General features: G+C 43.4%; 1 protein-coding gene across 2 annotated transcripts in view; it reads right to left on the bottom strand.

Moving 5' to 3' along the window:
- LOC128690367 (coagulation factor IX-like) overlaps positions 1 to 24098 on the bottom strand; it is a 227205-nt gene that overhangs the window by 46805 nt on the left and 156302 nt on the right. For both annotated transcript variants that reach the window (XM_070089614.1, XM_070089615.1), the window contains exon 4: positions 7324 to 7604. In XM_070089614.1, coding sequence (XP_069945715.1) covers positions 7324 to 7604 — 281 coding nt within the window. The remainder of the gene's footprint in view (positions 1 to 7323; positions 7605 to 24098) is intronic.

Genomic DNA, 24098 nt, shown 5'->3' with positions numbered 1-24098 from the left:
CAATCATACTCCACACTTTACTATAAACAAGCGAATTAACTATTACTGCCCTCTGCTCTAAGGTGACATCTTCTGCCCGAAAACCCCATAACCTACTCAATGCTTTCTCCACTGCCCATTCTGAGTTTACCCTTCTGGCCTCCTGCACATCTGCCATGTATATTACCCCACAGATCTTTAGCCTATCCACCACTGCCCACCCAAGCTCCAACCCCAAATCCCCCCCCCACCCAAGAACCCACCTCAAATAAACTCGATTTTTCCCTATTTACACGCATGCCCGTCGCCTTCCCAAAAAGCTCCAACATCCTTCCCACAGTACACAATCCCTCTACCCCATCTATCAAGACAGTGGTGTCTTCCACATACCCCACTTTACCTATACAACCACCCCTCTCCCCCTGTAACGTCCCCCCCTCTACAAGTCCATAAAATGGATTCTGCATATATGCAAACAGTATTTGAGAAAACGGGCACCCTTGCCTCAAACCCCTCTCCATGTTAACCAGCCTCCCCAACCTACCATTAACTTGAACCCGCACCACTGCCGATGAGTACAGCGTATCAACCCACCGCACAACCCCTTCCCCAAAACCCTGACTCAACAAACTAGCCCTCAAAAATTTCCTAGCCACACAGTCATATGCATTCTCCCAATCAAGACCCTGCTCCTATAACCTTCTTCATCCTATTACCTAAAATCTTCGCAAAAATCTTATAGTCAGAACACACTAGTGAAATAGCTCTATATGCACTTAAGACTCTTCCCTCCTACTTTTTGCGCACCAATACGAGCACCCCCATACTTTGTGTCTGTCCTAGCTTCCCCTTTTGTAGCATGTAATTCATGACCTCCACCAGACAGTGCTTAATATGCTCCCAATGAATCTATAAAAATCATTTGAAATCCAGTCTATACCTGGCACCTTGCCAGTACTCATGTTGAACACTGCCTCCTCAACTTCTCAAATGCTCCATCCCGTCACCCTCTTGCCGCTGCAACCAACTCTCCCGCCTCAACACTTCTGCAATAGCATCACCCTCCACCCCCTGCCTTCATTTCTCCCTAAACCAGGAATCAGCATAATTACTCATGCCTTCTGTAGTTGTAAGCACCTGACCCTTATGATATCCACCCATACCCTCACTTACCTCCAATTGCAATATAGTAGACTCCTTCTGCCTGACCCAGAAACGTCACAAAACACTGCCCGAAGGTTTATCTCCCCACAGCCCAGCCTCCAGACTCACCCTCACTCGAACCGCATCAAAATGGTCATTATGTAGTTCCACCAATCTACCCCTGAGTTGTGCAATGGTCCCATACTGCCATCCCCCCACCCTCTTCATAACACTCATTCAGCTGACCTTCCAAAAAATTCTGTAACTATAGACCAATATCTAACTTGCTACTTCTCTCTAAAATCTTTGAAAAATTAATGCATAAATGGGATCTATTCCTACCTCGTCTCATACAACATATTAAACCCTTGTCAGTTTGGATTCAGGAATAATAAAAGCACGAATGATGCTATCATACACATGCACTGCACGAATGATGCTATCATACACTGCACTCGAAAAGAAAGAAGTCCCGCTGGGCATTTTCATTGATTTATGTAAAGCTTTCGATACAGTCGACCATGAACTGCTGTACTCCAAATTAACGCAGTATGGTATCAGAGGCCACTCCCTCAACTACCTAAAATCATACCTTAGTAACAGAACTCAATATGTGTGTGCAAATGATGCAAACTCTTCCACCCAACCAATCACAGTAGGAGTCCCACAAGGAAGCGTCCTTGGACCACTCCTCTTTCTCATCTACATCAATGATCTACCGAATGCATCACAGCTACTCAAACCCATATTATTTGCAGATGACACTACATATGTCTTTTCCCACCCAAACACGGTCATACTAGCAAACACAGTCAATGCCGAATTGGAGAAAATATCTGCCTGGATGATGACTAATAAACTTAACCTGAATACTGATAAAACCTATTTCATTCAGTTTGGAAACAAAGCTGCAAATGATCCGATTAACATAATGCTAAATGGATCATCAGTCACAAGACTCACAGAGGGAAAATTCCTAGGTATCCACTTTGACAGTAGCCTTAAGTTCCGGACACATACAGCAAATCACCAAGAAAGTCTCCAAGACTGTAGGCATACTATCAAAGATAAGGTACTACGTTCCACAATCAGCTCTCCTGGCACTGTACCATTCACTCGTATACCCTTATCTTACATATGGAATTTGTGCATCGGGATCAGCAACATCCGATCACCTAAAACCCTTCATAACCCAGCAAAAGACAGCAGTAAGAATGCTAACAAATTCCCACTCCCGCCAGCATACTCCACCAGTTCTCAAAAGTCTGAATCTGCTCACCATTAAGAACATCCATACTTATTCATGTGCCTACTACATACACAGAACAATACACACAAATATAAACCCTCCACTCAAACTTCTCCTCACCAACTTAAACAGGACACATGACCACAACACAAGACACTGATCTCTTTTTGATATATCTCGTGTCCATATCACACTGTGTAAAATCTCTATGTACATAAAGGGCCCTAAAATATGGAATTCATTGCCAGAAGATATTAAAGTAACCCAGTCTGAAAATCAGTTTAAGACTCTTCTCAAAAGCCACTTAATCACCCTAGACTAAATACTCAGTACACACATACTTACCTACGTACTCCCACATCATAACTTCAACAATCACTTTGAACCTTTTATCCATTGTTGACAGGAATATAATTGAACCATTGTTTTCACAAAAAGTATTTTAGACTATATGAATATATCCTTTGTCTTATACAAATTTAATTCACTTATAATTAATGATCTACTGTTCAACTATGAAATAATTACTGTCCTACTGTACAACTATGATAAAATCCTTAGTGTTAAGTAGTCTGTAAGCAAATAATGTTAAGTTGGCCCATAATGCCTAGGCATAATAGAGGCTCTCTTTGCATTGCAACCCACTATTGTAAATATAAAATCTCAATGTACTGTTTGCAAAGACTCATATCTCCACCTAGCCTCTTCCCTACCCCGATCTTTAAAGAATCCCGCAATACCTGGTTTAGCCCGCTTCTCCCACGAATCCAAGACACACGATCCTGCTTCTCGCGACCCCCACAAAGATTGCCACCATTCCCCAAAAACTTCACTCACCCCCACCCCCTTCAAGAGTTCACATTTAATTTCCAATAACCAGGTTGGGTCCTAACCATACCATCCCAGTCGAGATCCGCCATAACAGCCCAATGATCAGAAAATCCCACATCAAAAGTCTTAACCTCCACTATGTATTGCCTCTGTTGCAAAGAGCCTATCCAGACGTGCAGCATAACCCCTTCATACAAACGTATACTCAACTCTCCAACCACCCCTCCCCACTACATCGAAAATCCCCACGTCGCCCGACATATTGCATAATAAACCCAGCACACACCCTGCCCCTCTCGGGTCCACATCACCCTGTCTTATGACACAGTTCCAATCTCCTCCTATCACAGTGACTAAAAGCAATCCTCTAAAATGATACAGCAAGGCATCCCTCACGAAATTTTCCTTAACTCTTGCATTGCCGTCTGCCAGCAAATGTACTCCTATAAAACAAACCCTAGTCTCACCCCACACTCCCTTCACCAGCAACACCCTCCCTCCCCAAAACATGCAAGGGACTGTTCTCCTTCACAGCCACAGCAACCCCCTCTTTTAATGTCAACGAGCTGCTCACATACATCATATATCCCTTCAAACGCAACTCACACCCTGTGTCAAACAAATATCCACATCAAATCACCGTAGAAACCACTCCACCCACACTCTCTTAACCTCAGCCCTCAGGCCATTGACATTTATAGTGACAACCTTGAGGTATTACAGTAAAGGCGGTTTTCCTCGACGCCTTTGTGGCTTACTCGAAATACTGGGCAGCTGACTGGAGCCACTTTTAGCACTCTGTCTATCCTGACCCCCTACCTCCCCCGTTTCCCTCGACCTTTTCAGCACCTCAGTACTGGTACCACCATGCGCTGGGGGCTCCAGCATGATCTTCCATGATTTCTTTCCAGGCTATTGCCCTGGTATAAACACGTCATCCATGTCCGATGCCCCGCTGCTCTTTTGCAGGAACCACCATCTCCACACAGGATATCATCTTCCATGTCCTCCTGGTGCACCTCAACCATCACCTTTTGCTGCTTACCCTCCCTACACAGTCTCCTCACACTCAGGTGTGGCTGACTTCCCCACTACTGCACGCTCGGCATCCACACCATCAGGACTTCCCTCCTCCGCACCCAGGAAGTCTTTCAAGACCTCCTCCAGCAGGCCATCCTTATGCAAAACACTCGTGTCAACAGTCACCTCTGTAGGCATCTGCCCAGCCTCCGTGCCCACAGGTAATGTGGAACACGTTCCCATCTCTGACTCTGCTCTGTCCACTTCCTCACTCCAACTTCTAGGCACCTGCCCTGCGGCTGCACCTGTCCCAGGCACAAAAGTGCCCAGCTGTTGGTCCACCGGTGTTGGCACTTGTTCACGCCATCCCTGCCTCCGATGACACTGAGCAGCCATATGGTCGTAAGACCCACACAACCGGCATGTCCTTTGTTGTCCTGCATAATATACATAGACCTGTGTTTTATAATCCTCCAGCAGAACATACGATGGAATCAGCTGCCTCAGCAACATCTTCAGTGTGAATGATCCCTCCAGTAGCCCCATATAAGGCCCATCCTTCCACACTCATAGGTATGGCATGAACCATGCCATACCTACGAAATACCACCACGACATCATATTCCCTAGCCTCAAATGGCACATTTCTGACTTTTACTAACGTTACGTAGCCAAAGACATAGTGAAGGCAGACCTCCACTGTTGTATAAACTGTCATCCTCTTCTCCTGGAAAGCATCAACTATGCTGGCATAAAACTCAGCACTGGTGAACTTGATAAAAATCCTTGTCAATCCATTAACTGCAACTCCATACAGTTCTTCATTCAGAATGCCGTACACATCACGGATGATGCTAGGAAGAATCACATGCATCGTAGAACTGCTATGGGTTCTGTGGACCAGCTCCACACAGACTGTGTTTACATGGCGTCAATGTCAGTCCACCATTTTGGGTACCTAGGTACACCAACCGCCACCTGGGAACAACAGTGGCAAGCTCAGAGAGCGTCCTCCCTACCCGCAGGTTGACAGACAAATGATGATACCTAATTATATTGAATTGATGGGGACTCAGCCCTAATTGTCATAAGGGCAGATCACCCTTATGGCTGTAAGGCAGCTGAGTCAAGCCTGTTTTTCTCAATATAATAGGTTATGCTATAGACACACAAACACACAATTTAAATAAGTAGTTTATAAAGTTGTATTTCTTTTTGTAAAAGTAAAATAAGGTGTGGTATAATTGTGGTAACTAGAGAATTGTGCTTGGCAACAGTCTTTTGTTGTTTTGGTGGGTGTGGGAGGAGCTTAGCTAGGCTCCTCCCTCTCCCTCACACTCTCTGTTGGCTTCAAGCTGGTAGGACCTCTGGGTCCTTTTTTATTTTTTGGGCATTATGTGTGCCCCAGAGGTGAGTTTTATACCTTAAGCTGTAGCCACCATACTCAGGGTAACTAAAGTGTGTCAAAACACTGGTTAGTCCAGAGATTAGTCAAGAAGAGAGAAGGGCAAATTACTGAGATGCACCATGTGGGTTGTTCCCAGGAGAGCAGCAAAGGAGTGTGAAGATTTATGTTTTGTATATTGTATATTCTGTATATATCTATCTAGAATATAGTTCTATTTTTATAGTAGTTTAAATAACCTGTGTAGAGGGCTGGTGAAAGGATTTCAGAAACACTGAGGATAATCAATCATGAATTTAAGTATTACCCTAGACTGATAAGGCCTTTATGTAAAAAGCTGCCCCACACTAGAACATGTAGTGAGAACCTTACTATCAAAGTAATAAGGGACAACAACATAACAAGCAGCAGTAGTAGTAGTAGCAGTAGTAGTAGTAGTAGTAAAAGTAGTAGCAGTAGTAGCAGTAGTAGTAGTAGCAGTAGTAGTAGCAGTAGTAGCAGTAGTAGTAGTAGTAGTAGTAGCAGTAGTAGTAGTAGTATTAGTAGTAGCAGTAGTAGTATCACTAGTAGTAGTAGTAGCAGTTGTAGCAGTAACAGTAGTAGTAGTAGTAGTAGAAGCAGTAGTAGTAGTAGTAGTAGTAGTAGCAGCAGTAGTAGTAGTAGTAGTAGTAGTAGTAGTAGCAGTAGTAGTAGTAGCAGTAGTAGTAGTAGTAGTACTAGTGGTAATAGTAGTAGTAGCAGTAGTAGTACTAGTGGTAGTAGTAGTAGTAGCAGTTGTAGTAGCATCAGTAGTAGTAGCAGCAGCAGCAGTAGTAGTAGTAGTAGCAGTAGTAGCAGTAGTAGTAGTAGTAGTAGTAGCAGTAGTCGTAGTACTAGTGGTAGTAGTAGTAGTAGTAGCAGTTGTAGTAGCAGTAGTGGTAGTAGTAGTAGTAGTAGTAGTACTTTCAAATCATGTAATTTACTGCTGTTTGTTAAATAAATTAACATAAACTTCCTGGTCTGATCAAGCATACTTCACTGTTTATCTGCATGAGAATGCTACAATGAATGCAGATAATGTTTCGTTATGCGAAGGTCGAGGAGCAAGACTGAAGAAATGAAAATCACAACACAGTCCTGGAACAATTCGCAACTAACCCGCACACTGACAACTGAAACTACATACACAACGTGTTGATCCTTGTTATAATTCAGGGGTACTTAACCATTTTACAATTACAGATCCCCAGTGGATTTCCCAATATGTTCCCATACCACTATCAACAGACTGTGGAAATCATCATCATCACCAGTCCTGTTAGGTACCTGTATGACTTCAAAAGATGTCAGTATCTAGCTTGATTTTACTTTACATATCGATAGCTAGCAACAGAACAGCTCAAAGAAAATCATAAGGTTTTTATCACATTTATTTAAAAAAAAAACTGTGGAGTGTTCAGAGATCGAGTCCCATATCCACATTATATGGTTGCTATACCCCAAAGTGGTATGGATACCCCAGGTTACAAAACCCTGCTCTAGAGGTTCATAGCAAAGATACGTGAGGTTGAGACAGTATCCTCGTATTGCATTAATTAGGTAATTTTTTGTGAGTGTAACCTTTAACTTGTAATATCCAAATGATATATTTCATTGGTGTCTGATAAGGATCACTTTGTGACTTCTATAATCCAATATTTCCAGCTCTGCACCTCACCTGAGAACATCCTCCATTGTTGACCTCGCAAGTGTTAACACCTGCGTCGGCGCAGGTCATCTGGTCTTCCAGTAGTGTTCCCTGAGAGCAGGAGCAAACGAAGGAGCCAGGAGTGTTGGTACAGAGGTCGCTACACCCACCGTTGTTCCGGCGACACTCGTTCAGGTCAGAGCAAGTGTGTCGGTCAGGGTTGAGGAAGTAGCCGTACTCGCAGGAGCAGCGCACGCCACGCCGAGTTGAAAGACATATCTGCCCACACCCGCCGTTGTTGCGGCTGCAGCCTGCAACCAGGGTGGTGATTAATATCTAGCCTGCTAACATACACACAGGTACACAAATATTGGAAAAAATAACCAGGAAAGGGTTAGTTGAGCATTTAGGGAGATGAGACGTTATTACATGCACCCAATATAGGTTTCTGTGACGTAATAATGTAGGTCAACATAAGAACATAAGAAAGAGGGAACATTGCAGCAGGCCTACTGACCCATGCAAAGCAGGACCATGTCTCCCCGGATTAGCCCAATGACCCGCCTAGTCAGGTCACTTCCCCTTAAGGAAGGAGCACGGCATCAGACCAAGTAGCACAAGCTAGTCAGGTCTAACTCACACCCATCTACACCCACTCATATATTTATCTAACCTATTTTTAAAACTACACAACGTTTTAGCCTCTATAACTGTACTCGGGAGTTTGTTCCACTCATCCACAACTCTATTACCAAACCAGTGCTTTCCTATATCCTTCCTGAATCTGAATTTTTCCAACTTGAAACCATTGCTGTGAGTCCTGTCTTGGCGGTAAATTTTCAGCACGCTATTTACATCCCCTTTATTTATTCCTGTTTTCCATTTATACACCTCGATCATATCCCCCCTAATTCTACGCTTTTCTAGAGAGTGCAGATTCAGGACCATCAGTCTATCCTCATTGGGAAGATTTCTGATACATGGGATCAACTTTGTCATCCTCCTCTGAACGTTTTCTGTAATATGGTGATCAGAACTGTGCAGCATAATCTAGATGAGGCCTAACCAAGGATATATAGAGTTGAAGAACAACCTGAGAATTTCTATTATTTATACTTCTTGATATGAAGCCAAGTATTCTGTTAGCTTCATTGCGAACACTAATACACTGTTGTCTTGGTTTTAGATTACTGCTAACCAGAACTCCTAAATCCTTTTCGCAATCAGTAGTATTAAGATCTACATTATTTAATTTGTATGTGGCATGGTTATTTTTCTGTCCAACATTTAGAACTTTGCATTTTTCTGTATTAAACTGCATCTGCCACTTCTCCGACCACTGCATCAGTCTATTCAAATCTTCCTGGATTATTATTATCATTATAATCAAGGGGGAAGCGCTAAACCCGGAGGATTATACAGCGCCTGGGGGGGATGTGGAAGGCATTCAGGCTTAATTCGGGGAACTGGAGCACAGATCCAATTCCCTAAATCAAGAGCCCCTCACTAACATCAAGGAACCTTCCTTGAGGGGAAATCTTCCTGGAGTGCTCTGGTGTTTTCATTAAAATGAATTGGACGGTCTATTTTGGTGTCATCAGCAAATTTGCTTATGTCACTATATATTCCCTCATCTATGTCGTTTATGTAAATTGTGAACAACAACGGGCCCAACACTGACCCTTGTGGAACACCACTTGTGACGTTTCCCCATTCTGATTTCTCCCCATTTATGCAAACTCTCTGCTGTCTATTTGTCAGCCATGCCTCTACCCAGGAAAAAATTTCTCCTATTCCATGTGTCTTAAGTTTCCTCAATAGCCTCTGATGTGGAACTTTATGATAAGCCTTACTGAAGTTCATATATACAATATCATATTTATTACCATGATCTACCTCCTCAAACACCTTGGTGAAAAAGTTAGTAAATTTGTAAGACAGGAACGCCCCTTTGTAAAACCATGCTGAGATTCATTAATCAATTCATGCCTATCAAGATGGCTACGAATTGCTTCGGCAATTATTGTTTCCATAAATTTTCCCACTATGGAGGTAAGGCTTATTGGTCTATAGTTCGAAGCTAAGGACCTATCACCTGCCTTGTAAATAGGTATTACATTTGCCATTTTCCACTTATCAGGCACTATGCCAGTTTGTAGTGATATGTTGAAAAGATTAGCCAAAGGTATGCTAAGTTCCTCTTTACATTCCTTTAACACCCTTCGAAACAGTTCATCAGGGCCTGGGGATTTGTTAGGTTTTAATTTCTCTATTTGTCTGAGGAGCATGTCACTAGTTACCGCAATAGTGCATAGTTTATTATCGTCCTGTTCTACATAATCTATTATTTCAGGAATTTAGCTAGTATTTTCCTGGGTAAAAACTGAGAGGAAATAGGTATTGAAAATTTCACACATATCCTTATCACTGTCAGTGATCTGACCAGAGTTACTCTTAAGTGGGCCAGTCTTGTCCCTAATCTTGCTTCTGTATACCTGAAAGAACCATTTTGGGTTAGTCTTCGAATCCCTTGCGACCTTAGCCTCATAATCCCTTCTTGCTTTTCGTATTCCTTTTTTTATTTCTCTCTTTAATTGACTCCTACTAGTTGTATAGTAAACCTTAATGGAGCTAGTCACTCGTTGCCCTCTACTGTCTCTCTTTGTTTGTTGATCAATTGATTTGCCTTTACTAGCAACTTTATTTTGAATATTGTCTTTTAAACATATCCCTGAGGTATCCCGGTAATATCTACTGCTTTCAACCCTAATAATGCAGCCTGATTGTTTCCCACAAACAGACATACCTCTATAATCTATCAGTTTAAATTCCTAAACAAGTCATCAATTACCCCCTCAATCGAATTGGCTAATGCAACCACTCCAGCCCCAGAGAGATGAACCCCATCCCTTGCATACATATCACTTTTGCCATAGAATATGTCCCAGTTATCAATGAATGGGATTGTAAGTTCCTTGCAGTACCTGTCCAGCCAGCAATTTATACTAATTGCCCTAGACATCCATTCATTGCCCACTCCCTTTCTAGGCAAGATGCTACATATGACTGGGATCCCTCCCTTAGACCTGACTACTTCTATAGCTGACCTGTACTTATCCAGCAGCTCCTATCTCCTGGCCTTCCCAGTGTCATTACTCCCAGCACTAAGACAGAAAATGGGCTTGTTCCCATTACCTGACATAATATTATCCAAGCTGCTGACTATGTCACCAACACCAGCTCCTGGAAGGCACACCCTCTGTGTGACCTTTCTATCTCTGTTACAAAAGACACAGTCCATATATCTTACCTGAGAATCTCCTACAATTAAAACATTCTTACCTTGATTAGCAAGGGAATCAGTGGTACCTTAAACCTCACTAACCACTGAAGTACACTCGTCCTGGAGAACAGAGAATCGATTTCCTACCTTTACATCTTCTCTGTTAGCCCTCCTTATCTTCCTTCTTCCTTAACTGTGAGCCACTTGCCACTTAAAGTGGCTGCCACTCTCGCTGCTGGTGACCATTTCCTCCTTACCAGCTAAATCCTTCTCACACTCACTCCCAAATTCATCTAAGCAAAGCTTCAGCCTCCTATTTTTCTCCTGAAGAAGTAGAATCTCCTTCTTCAACACATGAACCTGAGATTCTAAAACACTACAACAAGCCATGGTGTTTGGTAACATCCCATGCTAATGATGGTAAAGGAAGACGATTCGATATATAAAAGATTGACAAGTGGGAGTCCCTCGAAGATCATACCTTTAATAAACCTTTGATGACTTTCGAGAGTTTGCCTACTATTTGAGCCAGGTTTTGGGTCAGGCTCGTCATTACTTTCCTTGCCAGAGGGTGTTGAATCCTATATATCATTGTCTCCCTATGACATCAAGCTAATGAGAACAATAACGGAAGAGAATAAAGACAGGCTGCAGGAAGACTGGAACAAGCTGCGAGGGTGGTCAAGTAAGTGGCTGCTGGAGTTTAACACAAATCATGGTTATGTAGTATGGATAAGGGGAGGCAAGAAACTACAGGTAATACTCCTGGAGTAATATCTTGGAGTGAAAATTACTCCCAACATATGACCAGAGGATCACATAAATGGCTAGTCTTAGAATGCCTTCATACAGAAATAAAGGAATTTTTGATCTGTTTATAAAAGATACGTCAGGCGTGCTGTAAAGTACGCAGCACCAGCATGGAGCCCTCACTGGTCAAGTATGTATGTTACAATCACTGGCACAAAAATTCTTCCATTCACAATTAAAATATCTTTTTGATAAGTTAATGTATTATTTTTCCTTTTTACTTTTCGCTTTTATTTCACTTATAGCTCGAGAATGCGTCATCTGATCACATTCAATTTTTTGAACACTGGTGTACGGTAACTTGGGCAAGATTCTTGGAACAATTGTAATGTACAAGTGCGCTATGACCAAAGTTGTTGAACTTATTCCCAGGATCCTGGAACGTCTTTCATAACTCCAAAACTCTCTGCAGTACAGCATTCAATTATTTGAAAATCATTGTCCACATCACTCCCGGGCCGTGCGGACAGGCTGCGCAGTAGCTCCTAATTCAACTGGTTTCTGCGCAGTTTAAGGTGTTCCAAGATGGCGGATCGTGCCAGCAGGAGGGTTAACACTGTTTGCATCGAGCTGATACGGGGATCATTGAGCACTGCTACAATGAATGTGCTCCTTCCAGCTATTATTAGGGATCTCTACGGCATTCCTAATGAGGAGCTGTATGGTGTTGCCCTCAATGGGTTGAGAAGAGTCTTCGTGAAGTTTACAAGGGCCAGTTTCTACAGTAGTGTGGTGGCTGAGTATCAGGAACAACGGATGTGCCTTAACTCGACGGTGGAGGTGTGTATGCATGATGTGTCTACATACTACACATGGGTTTGGGTACAGAATGTACCGTTTGAGGCGACGAAGTTTGGAATAGAGGATGTCTTCAGCAACTACGGTGTCGTTCATGAGGCTCGAGGAGGGGTATGGAGGGATGGCCCATGTGAAGGCCTCCAGGAAGGTTCCTACACCCTCAAGATGACATTGAAGAGGCCTATATCTTCATATGTTCTGTTGACTGGAAACAGAACTCAGGTCTATGTGCATTACGCGGGGCAAAGGAGGACGTGCCGTCTTTGTGACTCGTACGAGCACATGGTGGTGCAATGTGTACATAGAGCTGCCCCAGGTGTGCCAACCCTTTTGGAGGAGGACCGACAGTTGAGTACGGTGGTGACGGCGAGGAATGGGGCGTCTCTCTGGAGTGATGAGGTGGAGAAGGAGGGGGACCTGTTGGGGACGTGTGTCACACTCCCGGAGGAGGCTAGTGAGGCTCCACCAAGGCCTGTGGCGGTGGAGGAAGGGGCAACGTCGACGCAGGTGTTATTGGAGTCTGTGCTACAGGATTTCTTGGAGGACACTTTGGCCGAAGAGGACCTGGAGGGAAGGTCCAGTGATGTGCAGCAGATGGAAGGGCTGCATGAGAAGGTGGAAGTATTGGATAAGCGAGGCCAGGTAGCTGAGGTACATCGGGAGGATGTACCTGAGGAAGAGATGAGTTTGGGTGGTAGCTCTAGGAAGCGACCTGCGGGCTCGTCTGAATTGGACGAAGTATTAACACCTGGGCAGAGACCAGGTAAGAAGGCATGGGCAGATGTGGTATGGAAGACCACTACGGGGGGGGTGCACAGGGGAAATCGTGTGGGGAGGGTCAGGGGGGGTGGGGGCATGATTAAGAAGAATGGTAAGGAGAGTGTGAGCAGCTTAAAAGGGAGTGTGAGCAAGCCACAGCGGCACAGAGGTAAGCCGCCTTTCCTTGAACATTCAGGTGTGTGACTAAACGTTAATGGTCTCAAGAATGAAGTCAAAAGGGTATGGTTGGAGTGCTTCTTGAGAAGGTATGACGTGGACGTTTGTTTCTTGCAAGAGCATAACCATAGGTCAGGTTGTGAGTTGCAATTGAGGGGATATAAGATGTTTGTAAGTTTGGCTTTGCATTTTAAGGGAGGAGTGGCTGTTTTTGGTAAAGGAGACCATCCCATTGCACGTCATGTGGTGGGAGGAGGGGGGAGGGGGAGGGTTGTTCGGGTGGATGGGTATTGGGGGGAGAGTAGGGTATGATTTGTGGGGGTTTATATGCCTGCAATTAGTAATATGAGGGTAAAAGCAGACTTTGTTAAGGACGTTTTGTTCTACTATCTCAGGGGTTTACCTGCTATTTCGATAGTTGGAGGAGATTGGAATTGTGTGATTAGGCATGGAGATGTGATACCTAGGGGTGCAGGGTGTGTGTTGAGTGTTTTAAAGGATGCTTTACGGGATGTGGGGGTGGTTGATGTGGTCGGCAGGGGAGGGTATCAGGTGGACCACACCTATGTGCAGGGGAGTTATGAAGCAAGGTTGGATAGGATTTATGTTAGGCAGGGGATAGGTGTGGAGAGGATTAGAACTATTGACGTGGGTTTGTCTGATCACAGGGCAGTGATGGCTGACCTTAGGGTAGATGGTATTCCGCATATATTTCCGAGTTATTGGAAATTGAATGTGCAGCTTTTACAGGAGGAGGATCTAGGTTTGTCCTTTCAGGACTGGTGGAAAGGTTTTTGGGTGGCTAGGGATGAGGATGTGAATTTGCTAGATTGGTGGGAGTTGTATGCAAAGGTGGAGATTGCAGGATTTTTCAAGGCACGTGGCAGGGAATGGGCACGCTGGCGGTTTGGATTGCAGAATTACTTAGAGGGGCAGTTGAATGATTGTTATGGAGGGGGGGTAGGGAAGGTGTGAGTGGTGTTATGGGGGAACTTAGAAGTCGTTTAGTGGAGACTCATAACGAGCGGTTTGATGCACTCAGGATCAGGGCAGGCTTGGAGGACGTCTTAAAAGGTGATAGGCCATCTGGGTATGTACTAAGGAAATTCAAGGACAGACAGTTGAGGACTACTGTGGCACACTTGGTGGTGGGGGAAGGGGGGGGTTATGTGCAGGGTCAGGGTCTTTCTGATACAGACAGTATCAGTAGGTATGCAGATTATTGGTTTCGGGAGAAATGGAAGAGGAGGGAAGGGGTTGTTGGGTTGGATTCATTTGGAGTTATCGGGGCTCATCTGGGTTTGGGGCATGGGGACCGGGACATGTTGGAGGGCAGCATTAAGGAGGCAGAGGTGGAGGAGGTGGTGAATAGGTTGAGTCAGGGGAAGGCACCGGGAATAGATGGTTTATCTAATGATTTTTATAGAGCACATTGGGAGAGTCTGAGGGAGTGCCTAGTGGCAGTTCTGAATTATATGTTGAGCAGTGGTAGGATGGGGCGAACACAGAGAACTGGGGTTGTTGTCTTGGTGCCGAAGGGGAGGGAGGGGAAGGATTTGGGTGATTATCATCCGTTGTCATTAATATGTTCAGATTATAAAATTTTTGCAAAGATATTGGGTAACAGATTAAAGAAGGTAATTGGGGATGTCATACATAGGGGTCAGTATGGGATACCGGGACGAAGCATGAAGAATGGGCACAGTGGGATAAGGGATTTTATAGAGAACTGCCCGGGAGGGGACGTCCTTGGTTTGGATTGGGCTCAGGCTTATGACTGTGTGAAGAGGGAATTTTTATGGGTCTGTTTGGAGAAGTTGGGTTTTGGAGGGGGAGTAGTGAGATGGGTGTGCACTCTATATGAGGGGGCTGTCATGAGGGTGCAGGTTAATGGAAGGCTGGGGGAGCCGGTGCTGATGGAACAGGGCTTAAGGCAGGGTTGCCCGCTCTCACAGTTGCTCTTTGCATGTGTGCAGCATCCTTTCTTTGAGGCTGTGGAGGAGGAATTGTGGGGGGGGTAGAGAGGGGACACATGGGGGGAATTGTAGGTTATGTTGATGACACAACTGTTCTAGTAATAAGTGGGGGGGCTTTAAAAAGGGTGGTTGAGGTGATTAAGAGTTTTGGGGATGTTTCAGGTATGGAAGTTAATCTTGCAAAGTCGAGGTTGTTGGAGGTAGGGACTTGGGTTGGGGGGAGATTGGGGGAGGAGATGGGATGGACAGTTAGTGACAGACTTAGGGTTTGTGGGATATGGTATATGGCGCAGATGCAGGAGTGCAGGAGGATCAACTCTGAACTAGTCACGAGTAGGTTATAGGCAAGCTTAAAGGTTTGAGGGTTAGTGAAGTGGCATTACAGCAGAGGGCTTTGGTTATTAACTCGCTGGTGTATAGTAAGGTATGGGGTGTGGCAGAGGTGCTCCCTTTGAGGGTGCAGGACATTCAGGAAATACAGAGGAGGGTTTTGAGGTTTGTGTGGGGGTTTGGGAGGGCCTGGTTGTCTAAGGAGGTGGTTATGACGGAGGTGAAATGGGGGGGCCTAGGATTGTTGGCTTTGGGGCCTAGGGTGATGGCCTTATACATTAAACAGAGGTATCTTAGGGTGGGGGGAGGGGGGTGTTAGGGTGGATAGGGTGATGAGGGATGCTAGAAACTGGTGGAGTGGCAGGGAATTGAGGAATTGTGAGGATTTGCTGATGTTCTTGTTGACAGTGAGACAGGTTTCAATTTTGAGGGTTAAAACGTTGGTGGGTGTGGTGTGGGGAAGGGGTGTCTTACAGGGGGTTGCCGTGTACCCCATGTATAACTTGGTAGGTGATATGGAGGGAGTTCAGGCTGTTTAGGATACCAGCAAGGCAGGGAGTTGGTATACCGTTTCCTCATGGGAGTAGTAGCTTCCAAGCATGTGTTGCATAAAATAGGGTTGGTGAGGGAGGCAACATGCTTGTTCTGTGGGGAGGAGGAAACCCCCCCCTATCATGTGGTATATTTTTGTCCGTCTTTGGGGGGGGTGAGAGTCTGGATGGCGGGTGTTATCAGACTGTTGGGGGGGGGAGTTGGTCGTTTCTTAGGACCTTGTCGATGGATGTCAGTGGGGTATCACGAGAAGTGGGAAGGGCTTTGATGTATGTTATGGCAGATTATTTGCATGTTTCTTGGGGAATGAGGCAGATTAAAGGGCAGTTGAGGATAAAAGCATTAGCAGCAAGGTTCTATAGAACAATGTGTAGGAATAGATTAATCTATGGGGGGCGTTGGGAGTCCAGTTTCTCGGTGGGTTATCGTAACCTCTCTGTGGCGAAACTCCTCCGGGATCATGAGGCGGGCAAGGGGCAGGTCTCCTTTAAAGTATGGTGGGCATGGTAAGGTTGTGGAGGTTGTGTTGTATGTGATGTGTGAGTGGGTATGTGAGGGCATCAATTTGTGACCTGGTTGTGTTCCTTGCGGGTTAATTCATATTTTTCGGTCAGTCACCCTGATTTCAGTTTAGTTCCACATGTAAGTCGTAAATATATATTTTTTGGTCTTAGGATAATTATTACACTCACTGTCAGGGACTGGTGACTTAGGTATGTGTTCTGGTGGTATATATAATGTCATGGACCTTGTGATGATTTACACTTTATGTGAAAATTTATAAGAAGTACTGTGGTAATTTTATACCCATGTTAAATTTAATTGCTGTTCAATGAAATTGGTTGTGGGTCACTGTGACCCTACATACTTGTACATTTGTATTATTGTAAAATTAGTGGAATAAAATATGAAGTAAAAATATGATGATCTGAGGTAAATGGGGGGAGGGGGGTAGGTGAACTACCCAAAAATATTTGTTATTGAATGTTTTTCATTAATGTCTATATTGGGCATGGGAATGCGAGGAGGCTTAATTAATTGATTCGGCATTTTTAATATCTTATGTAAGTTAATGAACATGTACGACACTGATATAATTCCTGTGAATTTTAATTTTCATAAGTCTTGTGATACTATGTATCAACTTTTGTAATATGTGTATATGTAATATGTAAGTCCGTGACTATATCATGTGAAATGTTCTCATGGGTGACGGCATCATAATTATATACATGGTTTTTAGTTATAGTCATAATACTAAGTTCAATATTATGTCCTTTTTTCTAAATATTATTTGTCATGTTGGCATAATCTATGCAGCTTATACTAAAGAGGAATTTTTTTTGTATTGTTAACAAGATAATATATTCAAGGTTTCAGTTACGTTGGTTATTCGTGTTTGTGTTCACTGAACAATGGTATGATCTGGGGTTATAGGGGGGTGTCCTGGGGGGGTGTCCTGGGGGGGGTGTACTGCTCAAACATAGTTTATTACATGTACTTAATGTGTATATTGCTGATAGGAAGGGGTAATTGAGAATTGTTTTTAATAAGTATTGCTTGCACAGTTTTTCTTTGTTTTTGTGTAAAGTAATTTCCCATGTATGAGGTGTGTGCAGTGTACTGACATGTTATTGTAACTTGAAATGATGTGATTGATGTCGGGTATAATATTGTGTAAACTTGTTGTTCACACGTGTTGGTGTTGTACCGAGTCATTTGAAGAGAAAATTTTCTAATGGCAGTGTAACACTTGTAGTGTTTTGCTTATGAGGATATGATTGTTTTTGTAGGTGAAATATCAGACACTGTATGCTTTATTTATTGAAATGTGTATTTTAAATAAAATATAAAAAAAAATGATTTGAAAAAGTTGCCGCATATTCCGAGAATTTGGAGACCAACATTCAAGAGTGTTCGTCAACATTTCTCAGTTTGATGTATTAAACAGCGTAATAAATTTATTCTTGTTAGGTCACGTTAAATAAATTTCAGTTTCAATTAGTTTTTAATAAGTTTTATCAAACTGAATTTTCTTAAAAAAAAAACATATTATAATAATTTAAATTAGTCAAGGTGCTTAATTTATCAACTAATCAATATTACTTTTAACATTAAAACCAGATATTCTTTGAATAACAGGGCTCAAAATATCTACTAGCCATTAAGATAATAAGAAACTGAAGAATCGACACCATGCCCAGCCCTTCTAGGGTAGGGTAGGTGCCTGAGCCCGAGCCTTCAGCTCATAAGACTGTCATTCCCATTTGCTCCCTTGGGGCGGGGATGGCAGACCAGAGAGGCCTAGCTTGTGGCTAGGCCTGGGGACAGTTTGTCCCAAAGATGAGGAGGTACTTGTGCCTCCTCCCATGGGAGACTTACGTCTCAGACACTCCCTAAAGAGGGAGCCAAGGCAGGGCCACCACTTGGAAAAGGCACGGGCCGGGAGAATACCGGCTAATCTTTAATAATATTAATAAGAAACTGAACCTATGGAGCTAATAATGGGTCTGGCTGGAGTACCTGGTTCGTGTGTTTATTAATCCATATATGTATGGTAAAGATGGACTGGTGATCATAAAGTTTTTAATTAGTTCATCTTTGTCTTTCAATGGTCGTGTTATTGTTTTGTTTAAGTATCTGTTAACTGAACCTAAGGTAAACTTCCCAAGTCTGGAATATGTATCTGTATCATCTAACATTTAAACATAAACACATTTAAAAACAAACTTTGCATCAACAATATCAAGTTTAATAAGTTCAATGACTGCAAGTACTGGCAATGGTAAACTGTAATTGCTGAGACAACTCATTCCCTGCCTGACCACGGTCGAGTGAGGTTGTGCGCTGCACCCCTCTGCTGTTCAGGCGAGCTACCTTGTATCAACATGGCGCTGAGTGTGAGGAGGCGCGTAAATACCATTGGTATTGAGCTGCTTCGTGGGGCGATTTCACCCTCTTCAGTGCAAGTCTTACTCCCAACAATCATTAGGGAGACCTATGGAATCCAGGACGATGAGGTGTATGGTGTAGCCCTGAATGGGGCTTATAGAATCTTCGTCAAACTGAATTCCACGTCCGTGTATGAGTCTTTGGTGACGAGGTTCCAAGACGTGAGTCTTGACGCTACTCCAGCTGTGAAGGTGCGTTTGATCGACGTATCTCGCCACTTTACGTGGGTTAAGATACGTAATGTCCCATTTGAGGCAGATGAGGCTGACATAAGGAGTGTTTTTGAGACATATGGAACCGTACATCTGGCACAAAAGGGCAAGTGGACGGCAGGTGCTTACATGGGACGTCCGGAGGGTACCTTTTCCCTGAAGATGACTCTGAGACATCCCATACCGTCTTACGTCGTGTTGGAGGACTTCAGGACATAAGAACATAAGAAAGGAGGAACACTGCAGGAGGCCTGCTGGCCCATACTAGGCAGGTCCTTTACAATTCATCCCACTAACAAAACATTTGCCCAACCCAATTTTCAATGCCACCCAAGAAATAAGCTCTGATGTGAAAGTCCCACTCAAATCCAACCCCTCCCACTCATATACTTATCCAACCTAGATTTGAAACTACCCAAAGTCCCAGCCTCAATAACCCAACTAGGTAGACTGTTCCACTCATCAACTACCCTATTTCCAAACCAATACTTTCCTATGTCCTTTCTAAATCTAAACTTATCTAATTTAAATCCATTACTGCGCGTTCTCTCTTGGAGAGACATCCTCAAGACCTTATTAATATCCCCTTTAATAATACCTATCTTCCACTTGTACACTTCGATCAGGTCTCCCCTCATTCTTCGTCTAACAAGTGAATGTAACTTAAGAGTCTTCAATCTTTCTTCATAAGGAAGATTTCTGATGCTATGTATTAATTTAGTCATCCTACGCTGAATGTTTTCTAACGAATTTATGTCCATTTTGTAATACGGAGACCAGAACTGAGCTGCATAATCTAGGTGAGGCCTTACTAATGATGTATAAAGCTGCAGTATGACCTCTGGACTTCTGTTGCTTACACTTCTTGATATAAATCCCAGTAATCTATTTGCCTTATTACGTACACTTAGGCACTGCTGTCTTGGTTTAAGGTTGCTGCTCACCATAACCCCCAAGTCCTTTTCGCAATCTGTATGGCTAAGTTCTACATCATTTAATTTATAAGTACTAGGGTTATGGGCACTCCCAAGCTTCAGAACCTTGCATTTATCTACATTGAAGTGCATCTGCCACTTTTCTGACCAAGAAAAGAGTTTGTTTAAATCCTCCTGAAGTTCCCTAACATCTACGTTTGAATCAATTATCCTACCTATCTTTGTGTCATCGGCGAATTTGCTCATATCACTAGTAATTCCCTCATCAAGATCATTGATATATATTATAAACAACAACGGGCCCAAGACTGATCCCTGTGGAACGCCACTTGTTACAGATCCCCACTCGGATTTAACCCCATTTATGGACACTCTCTGCTTCCTGTCAGTGAGCCATGACTCTATCCACGAGAGCACTTTTCCCCCAATGCCATGAGCTGCCACTTTCTTTAACAGTCTATGGTGCGGAACTCTATCAAAAGCCTTACTAAAATCTAAGTAAATAATATCAAATTCTTTATTGTGGTCAACAGCCTCAAAAGCTTTACTGAAGAAAGTTAATAAATTAGTTAGACAAGACCGGCCTCTTGTGAATCCATGCTGAGTATCATTAATCAAGCTATGCTTATCGAGATGGCTTCTTATAATCTCAGCTATAATTGACTCTAGTAATTTGCCTACAATTGAGGTCAGGCTTATTGGGCGGTAATTTGACGGTAACGACTTGTCCCCTGTTTTAAAAATAGGAGTTACATTAGCCATCTTCCACATATCAGACACTACACCTGTTTGAAGAGATAAATTAAAAATATTAGTTAATGGTTCACAGAGTTCCATTTTGCATTCCTTAAGAACCCTTGAAAAAACCTCATCAGGACCCGGCGACTTATTTTGCTTCAGTCTGTCTATCTGCCTCACAACCATCTCAGTAGTGACTGTGATGTTACATAATTTATCTTCTTCTAGCCCACTGTAAAAATTAATTACTGGAATATTGTTAGTGTCTTCCTGTGTAAAAACTGAGAGAAAATAATTATTTAAAATCAAGCACATTTCATTCTCATTGTCAGTAAGGTGCCCATAGTTATTTTTAAGGGGACCTATCTTATCTCTAACTTTTGTTCTATAGACCTGGAAAAAACTTTTTGGGTTAGTTTTAGAATCCCTAGCAACTTTAATTTCATAGTCCCTTTTAGCTTTTCTTATCCCCTTTTTAATGTCCCTCTTAATGTCAATATACTGATTCATAAGATGACCCTCACCTCTTTTGATACGCCTATAAATTCCTTTCTTATGCCCTAGTAGATATTTGAGCCTATTATTCATCCATTTTGGGTCATTTCTATTTGATCTAATTTCTTTATATGGGATAAACGCTCTTTGAGCAGCATGTATAGTGTTCAGAAAACTGTCATATTGATAGCTCTCTTCGTTACCCCAGTCAACAGATGATAAGTGTTCTCTAAGCCCATCGTAATCTGCTAAGCGAACATCTGGGACTGTTACTGAGTTATCGCTACTATCGTACTTCCATTCAATGCTAAATGTAATTGATTTGTGGTCGCTATCACCCAGTTCCTCTGAAATTTCTAAATTATTAACAAGGGATTCATTGTTTGCCATAACTAAGTCAAGCAGGTTATTTCCCCTTGTAGGTTCTGTCACAAACTGCTTCAAAAAACAATCCTGAAATACTTCTAAGAAGTCGTATGATTCTAAATTCCCAGTCAAGAAATTCCAATCAACATGACTAAAGTTAAAGTCTCCTAGAATTACTACATTATCGTGCCTTGTGGCCTTAACAATTTCCTCCCATAGTAGTTTCCCTTGGTCCCTATCTAAGTTTGGGGGACGGTATATCACTCCTAAAATCAGTTTTTCATGCCCCTCTGAAAATTCTATCCAAACAGACTCTGTATGTGTTACTTCAGACTTAATACCCGTTTTTATGCAACAGTTCAAGCGATCTCGGACATATAATGCCACCCCACCCCCCTCCCAATACTTCTATCTTCTTGGAACAATTTAAAACCCTGAATATGACATTCCGCAGGCATGTCCCGACTTTTTGAATTAAACCACGTCTCAGTTAAGGCAAATACATCAATGTTACCTACACTAGCAACTAATCTCAACTCGTCCATCTTATTCCTAGCACTACGGCAATTAGCATAATAAACATTGAAAGACTCTCCTTTTTCTTTACCCTTCCTGCTCATTTCTATTTTTCTACTAAACCTATTACTGTCCTTATCACCCAAGGTCCCTGGCTTTTCAATATCTATCTCGTTCTTATTATTACTAGTTCCCCTAAAACTCGTAATATTACTACACTGGGACTTCACTGTTTTCCTGCCAAAACCCATACCACTAACTATTCCTAGTTTAAAGTCCTAACTGCTCCCTCCAATGCAGTTGCCAGTGCTCCCACCCCACACCTAGATAAGTGAACCCCATCCCTGGCATACATGTCACTTCTGCCATAGAAGAGGTCCCAGTTGTCAATGAATGTTACCGCATTTTCCTTACAGTATTTGTCCAGCCAGCAATTGACACCAATTGCCCTGGACAACCATTCACTTCCAACTCCCCTCCTTGGCAAAATACCACATATGAGAGGGTTCCCACCCTTACTTCTAATTATTTCTATTGCTGACCTATACCTGCTAATCAGGTCCTCACTCCTACGTCTGCCAACATCGTTGCCTCCAGCACTGAGACAGATAATAGGATTGTTCCCATTACCTCTCATGATGTCATCCAGACGGCTAACAATATCCTCCATTCCAGCCCCAGGAAAGCAAACTCTCTGTCTCCTACTCCTGTCCTTCAAGCAGAACGCCCTATCCATATACCTAACTTGGCTATCCCCAACAACAACAATATTCTTACCTTCCTTAATGTCTTTCGTCGTCTCGTTCCCAGTAGTCGACTCACATTCGTCGGGTAGCACTGAGAATGTATTGGATGTTTCCACAACAGTTTCCATGGCAGTCTCTTTCTTCTTCATCGTTTCTACCTTTCCATTCGTCTTCTTGATCGTCAACTTCTTTCCCTGCTGTCCAGCCACTGACCAGTTTCCCTTCTTGACCTGAGGACTCAAAACAGGAGGACTACTACGAATCTTCTTGTTTTCCTCGGTCAGTCGCCGAATTTCCAAATTCGCCAACCTCAATTCTTCCTTAAGCTGTTTGTAAAGTTGCTCGATGGCGGGCATCTTGCTTCAATTCTAGAGAGCGCACAAACAGGTCTTCACAGAGCCAAGTACACGTCAACACTGCGCAAAAGCCAACTCAATCAGGAGCTACTGCGCAGCACGTCCGCACGGCCCAATAGCGATGCGAACACTATACTATACTATACTATAATGCAAGTTATAGTATCGTATGCCGGACAGAGACGTACGTGCAGAATATGTGGGGCATACGACCATATGGCGGCAGAGTGCGTGAAGCTGAGGAGGGCGCCAGCGCAAACTGGTGAAGCACCAGTTACCAGCGTGATAGCTGTTGAGAGCCCAGTGCGCAAGCAAGGGCCTGGGCGCTTGTGGAGTGAAGAGGTGGAGGATTCCAAAGAGGAGAATGGCATGTGTGAGGTAAGCTGTGATGTAAAAGGATCTGTTACTACACAAAGGAAAAGTACAGAAGTGCAAGTGCAGGAGGAGGTGCAGGCTCTAGAGGAAGAGCTTCAGGAAGTGTTAAGGACATTGACACTGCCTGCAGAGGATGTTGTTCCTGAGCTGGTGAGAGACACGGCGGTGCCTGTAGAGGAATGTAAGGATAAAAAACATAGGGTTGACGGGCCAACTAGTAAGAGAGAGTTGTCACCGTGTGCTGTGGAACGGGGCGTGGTGGAGGTTGAGGTTCATCGTGAGGGAACCTCAGAAGATAACATGGATGTAGAGGGCATCACGAGGAAGAGAGCGGCGGCGTCAGACTCAGATGATGTCTTGACGCCGGCGCAGAGGTCTGGGAGGAAGGAAGAGCAATGTCGAAGCAGTCACGATAAGAGGCATCGCAAA

This window comes from Cherax quadricarinatus, chromosome 29, assembly GCF_038502225.1.
Source record: "Cherax quadricarinatus isolate ZL_2023a chromosome 29, ASM3850222v1, whole genome shotgun sequence".
Classification (NCBI taxonomy): domain Eukaryota; kingdom Metazoa; phylum Arthropoda; class Malacostraca; order Decapoda; family Parastacidae; genus Cherax; species Cherax quadricarinatus.
Note: the sequence above shows the minus strand (reverse complement) of the source record. Positions and strands in the feature narration are given on the sequence as shown.